The sequence below is a fragment of the Rhincodon typus genome, chromosome 10, assembly GCF_021869965.1.
Source record: "Rhincodon typus isolate 14 chromosome 10, sRhiTyp1.1, whole genome shotgun sequence".
Taxonomy (NCBI): Eukaryota; Metazoa; Chordata; class Chondrichthyes; order Orectolobiformes; family Rhincodontidae; genus Rhincodon; species Rhincodon typus.
Window position 1 is genome coordinate 13326040 of NC_063341.1, and position 19814 is coordinate 13345853.

General features: G+C 40.5%; 1 protein-coding gene across 4 annotated transcripts in view; it reads left to right on the forward strand.

Annotated features, from left to right (window-relative positions):
* Positions 1–8136: 8136 nt before the first annotated feature.
* The window catches only part of vamp4 (vesicle-associated membrane protein 4), a 54276-nt gene continuing 42598 nt past the window's right edge, over positions 8137–19814 (forward strand). For 3 of the 4 annotated variants that reach the window (XR_007263027.1, XM_048601838.1, XM_048601840.1), the window contains exons 1-2: positions 8137–8436; positions 17056–17177. Coding sequence is in view for 3 of the 4 variants with exons in the window: in XM_048601838.1 (XP_048457795.1) it covers positions 17112–17177 (66 nt within the window). In the remaining variant the exon portion in view is untranslated. Of the gene's footprint in view, positions 8437–9797; positions 9855–17055; positions 17178–19814 lie in introns of all 4 variants that reach the window. The other variant, XM_048601839.1, reaches the window with a different exon arrangement.

The window sequence follows — 19814 nt, forward strand, 5'->3', positions numbered from 1 at the left end:
AGGAGCAGGAAGGCTGATGTTTCGGGCCTAGACCCTTCTTCGGAAACAGAAATTTTCTGAAGAAATTTTCTGAAGAAGGGTCTAGGCCCGAAACTTCAGTCTTCCTGCTCCTCTGATGCTGCTTGGCCTGCTGCGTTCATCCAGCTCTACACCTTGTTATCTCAGATTCTCCAGCATCTGCAGTTCCTGCTATCTCTGGACCATAATGATGCTGTCTAGTTAAAACTGTACAGTCTGGCGTACCTCTACAGATTTCCTTAAATTTCCTAAGTAACCTTGTTAGATCTTGCCACTCATCTTCACCTGAGTACAGGAATACGTTGTTTAACTGTCCCAGTATTTCTGTATTAGCTAGTCATATTGTATGACATCCATTTGTGAAATATCTACCTCTCCTTCAATCTCACCCTTAGTGACTCCATCATCCCCCACTGACTTGACACAATTGCTCTTTCTTATCATCTTCTCCTTGATGATATTTGTTTAACTTGTTTTTGTGACATAATTGATTTTTTTCTGCTGTTTGGAGTATCTACCAGATAAGTCATTTTACAAACCCTCTTATGATCTTGTTTGAAGTATTTGGATCTCATTTTCACAGGTAATATCTCTAATACTTTGTCTCCAGTTTGAAATGTCCTACTTGTCATTGGTTCATCTGTCCTTTCTTTCATCTTTGCTGATGATGTCTTTAAATACTCCTGAGATACTTTGGATGCTCCTGTGAGTGTCTCTCTAGAAACATGCACACATAATCAAACATTGAGGAATCACCTTTTTGCTTCCTTAACCACTTTTCCTTAATCAATTCAATCGACCTCTTATCTTATGTCTATAGATCTATTCAAATGGACTAAACCCAATAGATTAATTGAAGGAATCTCTGGCAGCAAATAACAAAAAACTCCAATTCTGTGTCCCAATCTGTGAGTATTCACGACCATGTGCGTTAATCATTGTTTTCTGAGTCAGGTGATATTTCTCCAAAGCTCTGTATTTTGTGAATGATAGGTAATGAGATTTAGTTGTTTTATAGGCAACTTGTTTATGTCCTGAAAATGTAGACGTAAAGTTGGAACCTTGGTCTGATTATATTTCAATTGGGCGTCCATAGCAAGTGAAAAACTGAGTTAATTTTTCCACCACTACCTTAGCTGTAATTGTCCTTAAAGGAATAGATTCTGGAATCAGGATTGTAAGGACACACTGATGTCTCACTTTCATTTTTGGTGATTGTCATATACAGTCTACTTCCTCTCTACTGAGAAACTGGTATGCGTGTTAAAGGTGCTGGTTTTAACTATATGAGGTTTCCACACTAACTGACATCTATAGCACGCTTTACAAAACTGCACTGTGTTCCTAAGAGGTCTTGGCCAGGTAAAGTGCCTGTTTATCAGTGATTGTGTTTTCTGTGTTCTTGGATGTTCTGCCATCCAAATGTGCTACTTGGGATATCTCCTTTCAATACCTGCACGAAACCACTACCTGAGGAACAACTGTCCATTCTTAATTTGCAGCACTGGGAGAATGTCTCCAGTTGCTCATCAGAAATTTGTTTTAATATTATAACACTCTGGAACTCCTTCAGCCTCAAATTCAAAATAAGCTCACTGTGTTACCTTGCTACTTCTTGAGTTGCTTTCTAAGCCACAATTAATGAAGAGATACTGAACACTTCTTTAAACCATCTCCATTGTTAAAGAAAGTTCCAGATGTACTAACATCTGCTTTTGGTATTACTATGGCCTCTGGTGATGGACTTTGTTTAGCCATTGCTCTGGTCACCCTACATGATGGAAAAAACCTGGAAGTTGTTCCTGAAACTGTTATCTCTTCATCCACACTTAGACTTTTTGTTTCTTAGGCAAAGCTATAACTTTCACTCTGGTCAAAACATTATCTAGGAGTAAGTCAACTCCACTCATGGGTAATTTCTTCATCACTCCTGCTATCATTGTTTTTTTTTTGTTCACTCATGGGACATGAGCGTTGCTGGCTGGCCAGCATTTATTGCCCATCCCTCGTTGCTCTTGAGAAGGTGGTAGTGAGCTGCCTTCTTGAACCGCTGTAGTGCACGTGCTGTGGATAGACCCACAATGCCCTTAGGGAGGGAATTCCAGGTCTTTGACACAGCAACAGCAAAGGAATGGCGATTTATGTCAAACTCAGGATGCTGAGTGGCTTGGATAGGAACTTGCAGGTGGTGGTATGAATGAATTGATCTTTTAAAAAAATGATAGACATGATTTGATGTTGGCAATGAGACTTTGCAATTAGATATTTTCTTAAACAAGTTTCTTGGTTGAACCCCTATGAATACAAACACAATGTAGAAATTTTATTCTGAACCCTGTTGAGCTCACAATCTCAGCACAGAGTTGAAGAAGGCATTGGAATTCATACACTCCTGGAGGAAGGGAAATTGGTGGAATGGGTTTGCAAATTGTGGGTAATTTTGACGTTGGGAGGTAATGTAAGCTAGGTGACTTTGTAATCGTCGTCAAATCTGAAAATCTTCTCTACAGAAGTGAATGGAATCAAGTGCATTGTACAATGGATGAAAGTTGTCCTGCTTATTCTATCACTGTTAAAATTAGCACCGTGGGATGGTGGCTGGTTAAAGAAGCCAAAGGGCCATGCAGCTACAGAGGCTCTGTGGGTCATGAAAATCAAATGCTAGTTGAAAATAATTAGGCTACATAAAGAATTATTTTATAAGTAGAGATAAAAGTTAACTGCTGAATACTGGAGAAAAGAAAAAGGCAAAATAAAATCAGAAAATGCTGGAAATGTTTGTCTAGTCATTCAACCTTGAAAAATAAGATAGATTAATGTCTTGCATGTGAACTGAATCTCAATCAAGACTCGCGTTTACGCTAGGCTAATTAATTTGTTATTCATTTCATAGTCTTGCATTAACTATTTAAGATTTATGTGCAGGTCGGAGACGAGATGATAATTACACAGAAATTACCCACATTATGAACTATGTGTATTCATTTATTTTAGTATTATCTGTAATTGATTAACAAAATCAATGATATTCTTGCTCATAGATTTCAAACCCATGTTAATTGATGAAGCCAGAGACTTTTACTGTTTCAACATACTGTATAGTAATTTGTTACAAACTTTAGGAATATCGTCTATGTAAAAGACTAAATATTGAACTTCCCGATGTCTATGAAATCTCCTAAGAGGGAAAGTTACATATTACATGCTGATCCTATATTTGTACAAAGTTATTATCTTGTCAAATGTGATTTGGAACACAGGGAAAATTACTTGTGCAGAAGGATCAATTTATGAATAACAAACACAAAACTTCTTTTGATTTAATTGAAATTTGAGGATATTGATAACGATTTAATGTTGACAGTGATACAGTGATACAATCACAATTAAAAACATAACCTGTGTTAATGAGAAATGTTTGGAAAACATTTTCTGGCCTTCATCGTGAGAGGATTTAAATCATAGAACTTTAAAAACCATGGAAAATAGGAGCAGGAGTGGGTCATTCAGACCCTTAAGCCTGCTTTGCCGTTCCTAATTACCCAACACAGTGCTCTTTCTCATGTACCTTTAATCCATAGAATCTGTACAATGTGGCAAGAGGCCATTAAACTTATCAAGTCTGCATCAACCCCTGAAGAGCACCCCACCCAACCCTATCCCCAGAACCCTGCATTTCCCACGGTTAATCCACCTAGCCTCTGCATCCCTGGACACCATACAGCAATTTAGCATGGCCAATCCACCCAACCTACACTGGTTTGGACTGTGGAAGGAAACTGGAGCACCCAATGGAAATGCACGCAAACATGGGAGAGCATGCAAACTCCTCACAAATAGTCACCCAAGGCTGGAATTGAACCCAGGTGCCTGGTGCTGTGAGGCAGCAGTGCTGGCCACTGAGCTACTGTGCTGCTTAAAAACTATAACTAACTCCTTCTTGAAACATTCAATGTTCTGTCCTCAACCACTTTCTGTGGTGTAGAATTCCACAGGCTCACCACTCTCTGGGTGAAGAAATTCTCCTCATATCAGTCCTATATAGCCTACCCTGGATCCTTAGACTGTGACCCCTGGTTCTAGGCTCCCCTGTCATTGGGAATATCCTTCCTGAATTTACCCTATCTCGTTCTGTTAGAATTTTATAGGTTTCTATGAGATCTCCCCCCACTCCTTATTTTTTGAAACTCCAGTGAATATAGTCTTGATCAATCTACTCTGTCTTCATACATCAATCATGCCATTCACTAATCAGTCAGGTAAACTTCTGTTGCAGCACTTCCTCCATGGCCAGAACATCCTTCCTCAGATAAGGGGACCAAAACTGCCCACAGTAGTGCAGGGGTGGTCTCACCAAGGCCCTCTACAATTATGGCAAGACATCCCTGCTCCTTTTCTCGAATCCTCTCGCTATGAAGGCCAACATTATCTTTTTCATTCTGTCTGTGTTATCAGCATGTTGAAACTAGAGCATCAGACTTTGAAGTGGTGGGATTCTGATCTCTTGTTTCTGATCTCAAAACTGTTGCCGTGGAGAGGAACCACTGAATACAGATATCTACATAGAGAAGAGGCAGAATAACTGGATGACTGGCCTCTCTGATGCATCTGGTGGCCAACTACAAGCAGCTTCTCCGACAGTGGTTCCAAATGGACCGGTACACCAGGGTCTTCCAGGTGCTGTGTAGTTTGGCCCGAAATAGAAATCACTGATGAGCAAAACCACATGAGGTCACAGGAGAATGACCAGCACTCTCATCCTCATCACATGTCATGTAAGAACTTGTGGCTTCCACAAGTCTTCATGAACCTGAACAAAACAGTGCAGTCTTATATGCAAGATTTAACTTACTGATGAGTTTGTTGAATTAGTATCAATGTAAGTTTTCAAAAGAGTATGAAGATTTTACAGGCTGCTTGAAACATACATACTCTCTTGTTGAATTAATACTTAAAATGTGAAAATGTCATTTTTGGCATTATTAATTGACTTCTCATTTAAAAAAAAACGCACACAAATGTGTTCCATTTAGGAGTGAAAAACAGTGAAATGTTCATAGTTTTCATAAGCTCCCATTTATACGAATTTTTTTTTGCAGAGGCAACTTGAAGCAGGTGTGGTGAGAATATTAGATGGTCAGCGGCCTATGAAGTTTGCAGCAAGTTGCTGTCCTGTTAAGCTACAGAAGGGGGCAAAAGCAGTAACCAAGTAAACAAGAACCAAGTGAAACTCTACAATGTAGAAAGCAAAGATAACAATCCTTCAGCTTCCCTTCCTCCCATCCATCTATCCCAACTTAATTCCCTCAGCCTCCTTCCAAATGTACTCCCTTGCACCAAACTCCCCCTTTCCATTAAGAACAAGAACAAAGAAAGAACAAAGAACAAAGAAAATTACAGCACAGGAACAGGCCCTTCGGCCCTCCAAGCCTGCACCGACATGCTGCCCATCACAACTAAAACCCCCTACCCTTCCGGGGACCGTATTCCTCTATTCCCATCCTATTCATATATTTGTTAAGACGCCCTTTAAAAGTCACTATAGTATCTGCTTCCACTACCTCCCCCGGCAGCGAATTCCAGGCACCCACCACCCTCTGTGTAAAAAGAATTGCCTTGTACATCACCTTTAAACCTTGCCCCTCGCACCTTAAACCCATGGCCCCTGGTAACTGACTCTTCCACACTGGGAAAAAGCTTCTGACTGTCCACTCTGTCCATGCCCTTCATAATCTTGTAGACCTCTATCAGGTCACCCCTCAGCCTCCATCGTTCCAGTGAGAACAACCCAAGTTTCTCCAACCTCTCCTCATAGCTAATGCCCACCATACCAGGCAACATCCTGGTAAATCTTTTCTGTACCCTTTCCAAAGTCACCACATCCTTCTGGTAGTTTGGCAACCAGAATTGAACACAATATTCCAAATGTGGCTTAACTAAGGTTCTATAAAGCTGCAACATTACCTGCCAATTTTTAAACTCAAAGCCCCAGCCAATGAAGGCAAGCATGCCGTATGCTTTGTTGACTACCTTTTCCACCTGCGTTGCCACTTTCAGTGACCTGTGAATCTGTACACCCAGATCCCTCTGCCTATCAGTACTTTTAAGGGTTCTGCCATTTACTGTATATTTTCCATCTGGGTTAGACCTTCCAAAATGCATTACCTCACATTTTTCTGAATTAAACTCCATCTGCCATCTCTCTGCCTAAGACACCAACCGATCTATATCCTGCTGTATCCTTTGACGGTACTCATCACTATCCACAATTCCACCAACCTTTGTGTCATCAGCAAACTTACTAATCAGATCAGTTACATTCTCCTCCAAATCATTTATATATATTACAAACAGAAAATGTCCCAACACTGATGCCTGAGGGACGCCACTAGTCACAGCTCTCCATTCAGAAACATACCCTTCCACTGCTACCCTCTGTCTTCAGTGACTGAGTCAGTTTTTTAATCCATCTTGCAAGCTCACCTCTGACCCCGTGCGACTTTACCTTCTGTATCAGCCTGCCATGTGGGACCTTGTGAAAGGCCTTACTGAAGTCCATGTAGACAACATCCACTGCTCTACCCTCAACGATCATCTTTGTCACTTCCTCAATCAAGTTAGTGAGACACGACCTCCTCTTCACTAAACCATGTTGCCTTTCGCTAATATGCCCATTGATTTCCAGGTGGGAGTAAATCCTGTCTCGAAGAATCCTCTGCAATAATTTCCCTACCACTGACATATGGCTGTAATTAGCTGGATTATCCTTGCCACCTTTCTTAAACAAAGGAACAACATTGGCTATTCGCCAATCCTCTGGGAGCTCCCCTGTAGCCGGTGAGGATACAAAGATTTCCCTCAAGGCCCCAGCAATTTCCTCCCTTGCTTCTCTCAGTATTCTGGGGTATATCCCATCAGGCCCTGGGGACTTGTCTACCTTAATGTTTTGCAAGACCCCCAATACCTCCTCCCTTTTGATCTCAACTTGATCCAAACTATATACACACCGTTCCCCGGACTCATCATCCACCAAGTTCTTCTCTATGGTGAATACTGACACAAAGTACTCATTTAATACCTCGCCCATTTCCTCTGGCTCCACACAAAAAATCCCTTCCATTTCCTTGAGAGGGCCAACCCTCTGCCTGGCTACCCTCTTGCTCTTTATATATCTATAAAAAGCCTTGGGATTTTCCTTAATCCTGTTGGCCAATGACTTTTCATGACCCTTTTTAGCCCTCCTGACTCCTTGCATATTTCTCCTTCTTTCCCTCTGACATTCCCAATTGTCACATTCCCAAACACCTTCCTATTCCCTCTCCTAATTTTCCCTTCCCTCCCTAATACTCCCTCACCCAATTCCGCCCACCTCCCTCCCGTGCAATTCCCCACCCTCCCAAATCACCATATCCCAATCCCCCCACTGAGTCCCCAGCTTCCTCCCTTCTGATTCTCCCTCTCCCCAATTCCCACCCCTACTACCCCCTAGAGGAGACAGTGGCATTGTGGTAATAATACTGGTACGCTAGGCTAATGCTCCGGGGGCACAGGTTTGATTCCTCCATGGCAGATGGTGAAATGTGTACTCTAGTAAAAAGTTTGGAATTAAAAGTTGGTGTAATAATGTCCACGTTGGTTATGGCTACAGACTGTCATGTTGAACCTTTTACTTCATTTTTCTACCTTTATTCTCTATGTCTGGTTTTTGTTTAAGATGGCACTGGAGAGCGGCGACATTACACAGCACTTTTCACCGTATTTGTAACAAGTACACGGAACAAATACCCTTGACAATAAATAAATCAATGACACTAATGTCATTTGGATTGTCATAAAACCCCAACTGGTTCACTCATGTCCTTTGTGACTCCAGACCCATATCAATGTGGTTCACTTTCAAATGCCCTCTGGGTAATTAGGGAGGGAGATGTGTGGGCTGCCATCGATGCTCACATCCCAGCAACAAGTAAAAATTACCTCCTTGTCCCTCCCAATCTGTCCTGCCCCCAGTTTCACCATCCCTCCCACATGGCACATTTCTCACTCTCTCCATCTCTCTCACCTCCATCTCCCCCCCGCCCCCCCCACAACACACAAAACACACTGTTTCTATGGAGACGGGGGGGGCGGGGCTTGTGTCGGTCCGAGGCCGCACTCTTCTGCAGCTCCCGGGGCCCAGAGAGAGAGCGAGAGAGTCCGGGCCAAGGCCCAAAACTATACAGAGTGAGAGAGTGTGAGTCCAGGCCAAGGCCCGCGGTCCAGGGAGAGGGAGAGTGACAGTGTCCAGGCCAAGGCCCAGAGAGAGAGAGAGAGAGAGACCAGGCCAAGGCCCGGGGCCCCGGGAGAGTGAAGCCGTGCTGACACAGTCAACCGGGGACTGGGCGAGAGACACCGGGCCCGAGAGGAGGCGGGTAGAAGGTAAGGATGAGACCCCGGACCGGAGGATCCGTCAGTGGGTGAGTGGGTGAGAGGACGGACCATGCCCCTGTACGGAACCGGTCACAGAGTGCCTCACCCCCACCTACCACCACCACCACCACCTCTAGGTCTCCTATTCCCAGGTCATAGAGAGCTGCCCCACCCTCTTTAGCCCCCCAGTCACAGCCCCACTATCCCTGGGGACACAGAGAACCACCCTCAGCCCTGGTCGCAGCCCCACCATCCATGGGGTCACGGAAAACTCACCCCTGCCTTGAGGACGCAGAGCTCCTGCTCCTACACCGTTACAGAGACCAACCCCCTCCCCCCCCTATGCCTGCCATTGGTCACCGAGGCTTGTAGTCCCTGAGTTTGTGTTACTGATCCACATGTCTCCAAGTCACATAGCACAGAAGAGGCCCATCAAGCCTATGCCGACCTGTCTACACTAATCCCACTTTGCAGCACTTGGCTGTAGCGCCTTGAATATTATGACATTTCAAATGCATGTGTTTCGAGGTCTGCAGTCATTTATGCTGACATTTCAGAAATGGGAATCCGAGTCATTGGCGTCACTTATATCTTTTTGGATCCAAGGATACATATTTTATGATGTATATCCTCAGTCATATAGCACAGGTCCAACCAGTCTATGCTGACCATAATCCTAAACTAGTCCCACCTGCCTGCACTTGGCTCATATCCCTACAATGATTTCTTATTCGTGTACTTGTCTAAATGTCTTTTAGATGTTGTAACTGTACTCACACCCACCACTTTCTCTGGAAGTTCATTCCACACAAACACCACTCTGTGTTTTAAAAAAAATTGCCCTCGTACCTTTTTAAAATCTTTTTCCTCTCACCTTAAAAATATGCCTCCTAGTCTTGAAATCCCCGACCCTAGGAAAAAGACACCTGCCACTCACTTTATCTATACCTCTCATGCTTTTATAAACCTCTATAAGGTCACCTCTCAACTTCCTACCCACCGTAAATGCTTGACCAGTGTTGACTGTAGTGTAGAGAATCTGCATTTCTCCAATACCGAGGTGGGCTCTATACCTGCTCCTGCACCATTTACCTGGTGTCGCTCGGATCAATCTTAATCCCCTTAATTTGTAATACCCATGTTGCCCCCCCCCCCGTGACATAATCGGAAAGCATAATTTTAGATTTTATACAAGTGCACTCTTCATACTCAAAACATCCAAAAGTCTGCTCCTTTTACCCTAAGTTGTGCCAATTACTTAACACAGTGCTGACTTTGGCTCCCAGTGACACCTTGATTTTAAAATTCTCATCTTTGTTTTCAAATTACATCATGGCTTCATTCTGGCCTACTTCTGTGATCTCTTTCAGCCTAACAGTCCTCCAAGATATCTCTCTCTCTCCAATTCTGGTCTCATTTTAATTCAGGTCAGTTTTAATCGCATCACCATTGTTAACTATGCCTTCAGTAGCCTCCGTGCTGAGCTCTGAAATTTGCCCCCGAAATCTACCACGCTCTACCTTGCTTGCCTCCTTTGAGAGGCTCCTTAAATGTATATCTTTGCTTACATTTTTGAATATGCCTCATTATCTAGCTGAACTACAAACTTTGCAAGATAATATCCGTGTGAAATGCCTTAGAATGTTTTACTCGATTCAAAGTGCTACAGAAAGTTGCCATGTAAAACAAGTTGTTGTTGCTTATTGCATCAGGATGTGCAAGGATTATTAACAATCAATGAAATGTTTATGATGTTTAGTCACTGTTATACTGTAGAAAATGCAGCAATTTGCAACACGAAGATCCCATAAACTGCAATTTGATAATGACCAGATATTCTGTTTCAGTGATGTTGTTTGAGGGATATATACTATTTGAGGGTGTGCCATGGGATATTTTGAGAAAAGGACATTTTAGTTTTGCCAGTTTTTCTTCTGAGATGCTAACAATTATTGGAAAATGGTTTCCAGTCAGGTCAGTGAAAGTTGGCAGGTGGGCTGTCTGTGGTGGACAACTTGTCTGAGTATGACCCTGTTTTACCTGACCTCTGTGTGTACACAATTACTGACAGGACTGACCAAATAGTAATCAGTTGTAAGTCGTCTGGCAGGCTCTATCTCCAACCTCTCCTCACAAGTCCAAGGAACCGAAACCAACTGTCAGAGTGCTATTGCAATTTAGGTTGTTTGGCCTACCTCAGACCAGAGTTTGAAGCTGGATTTTCTAATCTATATAGTTAAAAAGCTGTTGATGGAAATGCACATAATGTTGTAAATGTTCAGGCCAATTGCACTGTTTATTTGTGTTACTTCAAGCAGATTCTGCTTTGTAACAATGTTAAATGTGCAGAACAACAAGCCACAGGCTTGGAAAGTGTGGAGAATGATCATCTGCAGGAGTTGTCTGGCACTGCTTTGACTATAAGCTATCCATAATGTAACTGCAATTGGTGCAAAACAAACATTGTTTCCATTTTAAGACTTAAAAATGTGGCATTCTCTTAGGCAATTTTTCCATATTTTAAAAAATTGACCATTGTAATACATTTCTTTTGAAAGTATCTCTTACACTAGTGTGATGTGTATATGTTGTTTAATTAGCATATGAGAGCCGAATAATGAAATTGAAAGGAGTCTCTGAATCATAAGAACAGGAAGTGTAATGGCGGTGTAAAGAGACAATTTATAGATGGAGCAGTAAACCTCTGCTATTTTATTTCCTGGATCATCATGAGGAAATGGCAGTAAACAGATGTAGGAGCTTGTGGACTTTTAAATTATTTTCCACTCTGCTACTTGAAAATCTACAGGCGGTAAGCTATTAATTTGAAAGCTTTTGGTTAATATTGCAATTGTTTTCACAGCTGAGGTCAATACTGTATTCTATACTGGGGTGGGGCTCAAGGGTGGGCACTTGTAGCATAGAAGTAGTGTACCTATCTCTAAGCCAGGAAGCCTGGGCTTATGTCCCACTTGATTCAGCTATATGAATACAACAATGAACTGATGGCATACAATTCTTAGGGTCTGTTGTGAATGGTAGTGTCCCTACCTCTGGGCCAAAAGACCTTGCTTCAAAGCCCATCTCTTCCAGATATGTGTAATAATGTTTCTGAACCAGTTGGTTAAAAACATCTAGAGAGGAGTACTGATTTTGCTTGCCCTAAAATTACAGTCACTATTTCTTTTATTATATTCTTGGTCTGAAACTTATTAGTGGTACTAGCCATTGCCATTTCCTGTTTTACAAAACAGGAGGTGGGGTGCCAACAAAAATTGAGAAGTGATATAAAAGGTAATGAAGGAATACTGGAAATATGATTAAAATTTAGCTTTGGTGTTAAGAGATTAGTAACCAGAAAATTGGTGAATTTGTTCTTGTAGGATTGTAAAATCATGCAGCACAAAAGCAGATCACCTGGCCTACCACATTTCGCTGATTCATTGGAAGAAGTATCCAATTCATCCTACCCTTTCCCCATACCCTTGCAAAATGTTCTCCTCAAGTAAATATCCACTTCTGTTTTGAAAAGTTACTGTTGAATCTGTTGCCAGCATCCTTTCAGACAGCACCTTCCACATTGCAGCTACTTGTTTCATATATTCAAAGTCAAAAATCTTTTTTACAGTATCATTCTAACCATCTGGGTCTGTTTAATTTTTTTTCAGTGATGGATTACATTTTCAGACGGCATTTTTTCTGTAAATTTTAATGGCATTGTTCAGGAGGGTTTAATAATAATAAAAATATGCAATCTGTGCTGAATAGTGTTACGATTTAAGAAAATGGCCTTAAGCTTTTGGATCTAGACCAGCCCAGATTGGTAGGATGAAGGTCATGTCTTTGGCTGAATGGGTCAGGCTAATGATGAAAATCTCTGAATGCCAGCTCTCTAGGTTCTAACATGAAGTAGCAAGTGGAATTTCTCTTAATTTGCTGATAATTGACAATCTGTCAGTGTGACAGGATGTCTGAGATTTGATATAAGAATAATTGAGCCAGTAGTTGGGGATAATTAATTAACTAAATAGGTAGATATAAAGGAGGAGGCAGTTGATAATTGTTTTACTTTGTAACACTGGCGATTTGATCATGGTTTAAAAAAAAGATCCAGAGGTATGTAATAGCATCTCTGAAAAGAAACAAAGAATGCGAAGGGGGAGGCAGGTGGGACTGGTGTGTGGAAGGAGCTTTAAGACTGAGCAGTTAAGTGCTATCCACAAAGAAACATAGCTTGATTTCTGCCTCACTGGTATGAATCCAAATTGACATTTGTATCGGAATACTTTGAGGTATTTTGAGAAGAATTACTGAAACCTAGTGTAACGTGTTGGATTGCGATTTCCTGCTAGTTTGCTGTGAAATCGAACTCTGTGATCAATGGAAAAGTGGAAATGTCTTGCATTCTTCTCAGATAAGAATATGGCCTTGGCACAGTCATTTCCTACTAGAAGCAAGATCAATTGTAAACTATTCTCAGTGGTAGAGAGTCAACAGTTGGACTGAGCAAGGTTTAAAAGTTCTAATAAATGTTATAGATTTTAACCATAAGGAAGATGACCTAAATGAGGCATGGTCACATTCAAATTTCAAAAGGAAGGTGGGTATAAAAGGATTTCGCACCAAATGCAAGTTCTGGAAAAAAAATCGGTGCTTGCTTTTAAATTGTTGCCGTTAACTGTGCTATAGTGTTGAATGTGGATAGATGCCTGATGTTAATTGGGGTTAGATTTTCAGATACAAAACACACACTTTTTAGAATAGATGGAAAAATCCTTTTAAAACAAAACTGGAGAAAACAGTCATTCCCGGTTTCTCTTGCAGCTGAAATGGAACATGCAGCGGTAACACAAGGAATGGAACAGTGGCATTGTAAGATCATCCAGATGGATGCCACAAGTGTCTATGTGAAAGGAGAACCATGGGATGTATCTGGGAGACAGTCAAACAACAGGATTTAGAGAAAAATAACATATGAATAAATTCTAGGAGTGCCCAATGTAAGGCAAAATGATGTTTTAAATGAGGCTCAGTAGTATACAATGAATTGTCTTAAACAGGATAACAGTGAGTTTGAATTTAAACATGATATGGAGGGTTCAGAAGAAGATGGTGATATTGATCAGCTAGCAGGAATTATCCTGGTTACAGGATGCTTCATGCAGAGCTGAATGTAGTATCAGACCCATTCAGTTACAGTTAGTTAGGCCTTGGTTGCACATCTAATGCATCTGTAATGAATTGGTTAAAATTTTACCAAGATTCTTCAAATCATTAGGATTGAAGTAAGGTTCAGGAAATGGAGGGATCTACCTTCTTAAAGTTTGGGGGTGACACCATGCTGGAATCACTGAAAAAAGTGATGTTTCCTCGCAAATAGCTAGAATAAACCATTTTATCACTACAGACATCATGTCAGGTGAAATAGTCTTACTGTTGTGCAGACTGTCAATGAGAGGGGCTCAAATGAAACTAGATGTGGAACATGACAAGGCAATGCAATTTTTTATGGCAAGACAGTGGATTTACAGTTTACATAATCCAGTCGTTATAAAACAAGTTCAAACTATTAAGGAGCTGTTATTCGCACCATTGGATAGGAGTTTAGAGAAAAAAAGACTAATTATCTTAAAACTATATTGGCAGATTGCCCATCCATCTTCTGTCTGGTCAAAAATCCTATGCAAAGATGCAGGAGAAAGAGGCAATAGCTACACTAAATATACACAAGGTCAGCATTAAATATGATGTGTATAAAAATAAAAAGAGAATAGGAGGACATGATCATGGTCCAGACTTTAACAAAATCATAGAAATGAACTTGAATGTATGGGAAAAGGAAGAAAAACCGTATCTCCTCCTTCGTAGATGTGGCAACTAGTTTTAACCAGTTGAAAATATTGTTAAGTGAAGAGAAAAGAGCAATTGTTAGTGGGGTAATGGAGAAATGGATAGAGACCAGGCTAGAGGCACCAGCTAAATTCCTAACTGACAGTGGGAGTGACCTTGCCAATGGTGAATTTAGGGATGTGTATGAAAATATGAAAATTGTTGTAAACATGGCAGCATAAAGTCCCTTGAGCCATGGAATGTGTGAATGAAATTATGGTAATAAGTGTGAGATAGCAAGAACTGCACATGCTGGAGTTAGAGATAAAAAAGTGTGGAGCTGGAAGAACACAGCAAGCCAGAAAAGAAGGGTCCTGACCCAAAACGTCAGCTTTCCTGTTCCTCTGATGCTGCCTGGCCTGCTGTGTATCCCCAGCTTCACACTTTGTTATCTATGGTAATAAGTGTAATATTTTATAAAATCTTAACGAACCAACCAAGCTGTAGATTAATATATGCCCCAGTACAGACAGTCCAGAGCTCACTGCACATGATTGGAGGTTGCAAACTATCGATTTGTTTTTTGGGAGAAATCCATTGCTTCCCTCAGTAATGAGTGACCACCCCCGGCTGGTAAGGGATTACAGTTGGCGTCTTATTGTTCTGAGCAATTGAATGCCCTCAACTGTGAGAAGGTCATCCATTTTTTCGTGGAGTCTGGAGTCTGAGAAAATTTGGTGAGTCTTATGACATTGTATAGGGCCATCAGAAATAAATTTTAATTCAGGGAACATAACGCAAAAGAAAAGGCAAAATGAGTGGAAAGGTCCAGGTGAGGTCATAGATAGTGTTGGGAAAATAATAGCCTTATAGTATGGTATCCATACAGTTCAGCTGCATTCCTTGAGACGAATTGGCTCTGGGTCTTCAGAATATTCTGGCAATTGTACTGAAGGCTTTCAGAACTAGCTATGGCCCAAGTCTTGCTGTTCCAGTACAGCTACAACATTAACATTGACCAGACAATCTGGAAAATTGCCCAGATGTGCCCTATTCATGAAAAGCAGGATAAATCTGAACAACCAATTATAGCCTTATCAGTCTACTCAATCATCAGCAATGTGCTGGAAGGTATCATCATTTGGTGCTATTAAGTGACAGTTGGAAAGGATTAATTTACTTCCTAATGCTCATTTGGGGTATAGCCAGACCAGACTTCATTTAAGCCTTGGCCTAAATATGGAATATGAACTGAATTCTGGAGCTTCATGATTGCCATTGGCATCAAGGCATCGTTTAACCAAATGTAGGCATGAAGGAATTCTAATAAAACTGGAGTCAAGAAGAAAAGTCTCTGCTGATTGGAGTCATACCCAGCACAAAGGAAGATGATTGTCATTGTTAGTCAATCATCTCAGCCCCAGGATATTTCAAGATGGCATTTTGGGCCAAATCATCTTCCGCTGCTTCATCAATGACCTTCCCTCCATCATCGGTCAGAATTGGGGATGTTCACTGATTACACAGCATACAGAATTCACAACAATTTAGATACTGAAGTAAATCTTGTCCATATGCAGCAAAACCTGTACAATATTGAAGCTTGGGCTGACAAGTGGCAAGAAACATTTGTGCTGTACAAATTCCAGGCAGAGCCTAAGCTCAACAAAAGATAATCTGATCACTGCTCCTTGATGTTCGATGGCACTACCATTACTGAATCCCTCACTACCAACATCCTGAGGTTACCACTGACCAGAAAGTGAACTGGACCAGCCATACAAATTGTGTGGCTACAACAGCAGGTTAAGATATTAAGTAGTTAGCAGATAACTGGACAGTTATAAAGGAAGACAAGGTGGGACTGGTGTGTAGCAGGAGTTGTATAACTGAATATTTAATAAACTCTTTCCACAAAGAAAATTTGTCTTGATTTTCTGTCTTACTGTCCTGGCTCTTATTTGACAAGTGCACATAAAACAACCTCTTTAGTTCAAGGTTTCATTTTCATGTGTTGGTGTTTTGCTGAACTTGTGAAGAGCGTAAGTAAATTGTGGAAAATTATGTTGCAATCTCACTTGTAAAAGATTGGTCCTATTCTGTGCTTTCATTGGTAGTGCTAAATTAGAACCATATATTTTGTATTTAGAATTTGCATGCATACAATTTCAAAGCAAAGTTCAGTTATAAAAAAAACTCTGCCATTAGCTGCAATACTTTTCATTTATCTGTTTTCCTATCTGGTAAAATTAAGCAGGAATGGACATTTTAATAAATAAGGTTTTGACAGACTATTGCTCAAAGCATTGTTCGTTGATCTGGAATACTGTACTCCATTCTGAACACTGCAAGTTGGGAACAATATATTAACTTTCAAGGAGATACACTTACAGGACAGGTGGAATAAATTTGCCTTGTATTCAGTTGAGCACAAGAGATTGAAGGAAGAACTGATTAGAACATTATTTTCCCTGTCAAAATTCAAGAAAATTTAGTCTTTAATTCAACTTCAGAACTTGTCTATCCACGAATAAAATCAGGAAACCAAGGTGTTGTAGAATTTTGAGATGTTCTCACCAGAAGGGGCTATGGCTACTGAGTCTATGTGAAATTTCAATACTAAGATCCATTAATATTTATTAATGTAATTATATCAAATGATATGGAACCAATGCAAATAAATACTATATAGTCCATGTCAGTCATAATGTAATTGGCAGAGCAGACCCAAATCTTGAATAGCTTGCTTGTGTTCCTAATGCATAACTTTTAATAATACCACTTAATTATTTGTTTTAGGTTGAAGATTTGTTGCACTTCAGTTTGAAGAGATCGCATTCCATTTGGCAGTAATCATGCCACCTAAATTTAAACGACATTTAAATGATGACGACGTGACAGGTTCCATAAGAAGTGAAAGGGTAAGATTTCTTACTGTTAATGCTGTACATAACAGATTAAACACTATTGCCAATGAGACATTTAGGAAGTTTGGAATGGGCTTTTATTTTCCCCAGAACTCCAAATGGAATCCTGTATTTGAATCATGAAAGAACCAACAGATGTTAGTGCTTTGCAGTCTCTGTTTCAGCCAAGGACTTTTATGTGGTTTAACTGAACAGAAGCTGAATAGTGAATAGTAGCCCTGAGTGAGGTGCAGATTTGTTTTCCCATTACTTCAGTCCGCTTTCCGCAATAATTATTTAAGGCATGATTAGTTTCTGTCTTGAGCCCATCTGATGCTATTGATAACGTTTTAAAGTTAATCAGTCTCAACTAAGGCACCCATGATTTTGCAGTTGTTGTCATTTTTTATAAATCTCTTGTCAAGTGTGGGTGTTGAGTGTGATTGGAATAAGCTCACGTTAGGGCTCCTGTGTTTGAATAACCCATAGATATATATGATGCATAAAGAGGCAACAACAGAACTGGACATTTGCAAAGGATCTCTTTAAGAGTAAAGAAATGCCCCAAAAATTTTTAGGTGACATCCTTCTATCTATAAGAGACGATGGAGATACAACTTCAGAACTTTGGAGAGATCAGATGAGATCATCTGCACTCCTTTTGATGACCGAACAAGCCGATTCTGGAAAGGCAAAGTCTGCCACAAATGCTGCCAATGAAGTTGCCCCTTACCAGTGTGTGAGATGACCTCTGCTGACGTCTTGGTGGCAGGGATTGGTGTCTATTTTGGAGCTTCTGAAACCATGTGTCATTGTGGTGAACTGCTGATGTTGCAATTTGCATTGATTATCAGCTAGAAGTTTCCACTTGCCATGATTAATGTTGAGGGTTTTCATGTCTCTTTTGACAGCATTGTTGACTTGCAGCTTTGGAAACCCTAGGCTGCTTCCCTGCATGACATATCCTTAGGGATGTGGTAATCTTGCATCCTGTGCACGTATACTAGCTAGTGATGTTGTCTTTGCTTGATAGTGCTAGCATGCTTGGCGATTTTGTCTGAGAAAGTACTGCTCCATTGGTGACGTTGTCTTGCTATGTAATGCCAAGAGCGCAGGGCAGGCATCGGCAACGAAAGTTATGGAGACTTTGTTCTTGGTAAGTTTTTAGGTTATCCAGCCTTTGCTGCCATATATCTATGGTTCTGCAGGTCAGTTAATTATTTTCAATATAAAAATGAAATGCAGATAAAGTTGGAAGTGTGAAATCAAAACAAAAGAAGCTAGAAAAACTGAGCAAGTAAGGCAGCATCTGGAGAGAGAAATAGAATTAATCTTTCAGGTCAGTGACTTTTTCATCATGTTATTCCATGCCTGTTTTAATTGGCCAAAGTTGTGGCTTTTTTTCTTGTTTGCACTACACCTGAATAAACTTCCAGTTGATACATGATGTCTATAGAACGAAATAATTATTTTCTCAGCGACTGGTACTTAGGGAAGTAACCTGAGCACAGACCTATTGAGTTTTATTACAAACCTTACTCCATTCAGAGCAATTGAGGGGAAAAACTGTTGATACATGGAGCATTAACTTTAAATGCAGCAAACTCTCTTTGACCTTCAAGTGCAGCACTTGCTTTTCAATCTATGAGACCAGTAATCTATAAGCGTGGAGTTAACATTGTTCACAATCTACACATGCAAATATTTGTTAATGACAGCTGTCATTGTTTGAATGATTTCACATAAGTAATTCAATTGGCTCTCTTTGGAATGCTTCTGGTAATACAAAAATTGTTAATGTGATGACTGTTTTATTTCTTCAGATTGGTTTTGTCTTGTTGAAAAATGCTTTGAGTATCTGACTTTAAAACTAATCTTTAGCTACTTTGACATAACAGCATAGCAGCCCCTCCCTAAATTTGGAATTGTAACATGCAGTAGAATATCCCACTGAGAATATCAACAACATAATGTCACAACAGGAACAAGAGAATCATTTGGTAGTGGTGACAGCATAACGTGAGCTCACTGCTTCACCACTACCATAAGCTCATTGCTAGTTATATGGCACTTCTGGTGCAGAATGTCTGCCTTGTTTCCTCACTCAACATACTGCTGGAGAATGATAGGTTGTAGTCTCTCCTTTCCACAAACCTGATTACAGGTATTGATAAAAGTTAACTGATCTGAAATTTTAACTCTGTTTCTCTCTTCATAGATGCTGTCTAACTTGCTGAGTTTTTCCGTATGTTCTTCTTTCAAATTGACAGCTCCTGCCCTGTTTAGCTTTTGTGTAATATACTGAAACCAGCTGGAGTCCCCAAGCGGAGATTAGCACAAAATGTCTTTTTACCAGTACGTGCATTGCATCTGCCCTTTGAACTACAGGTCTGATACAATAGAATTATCTCATTATTGCTCACTGACAGATTTCTTTAAATTCTGGTATTGTAAAATTATTTTGTGAATACAGGCAATCCCAGGGTTGCAAACAGGACTGGTCTTGAGTTTTGTTTATAAGTTGATTTGTATGCAAGTGGGAACTCAATGCGGGACAACATAAAATAGCCGTTCGTAAAGTACAAGGAAATGTTCGTATGATCTTTAAAATTAATATTAAAACACCCTGCATGGGGTTGCATTCAGAAATTG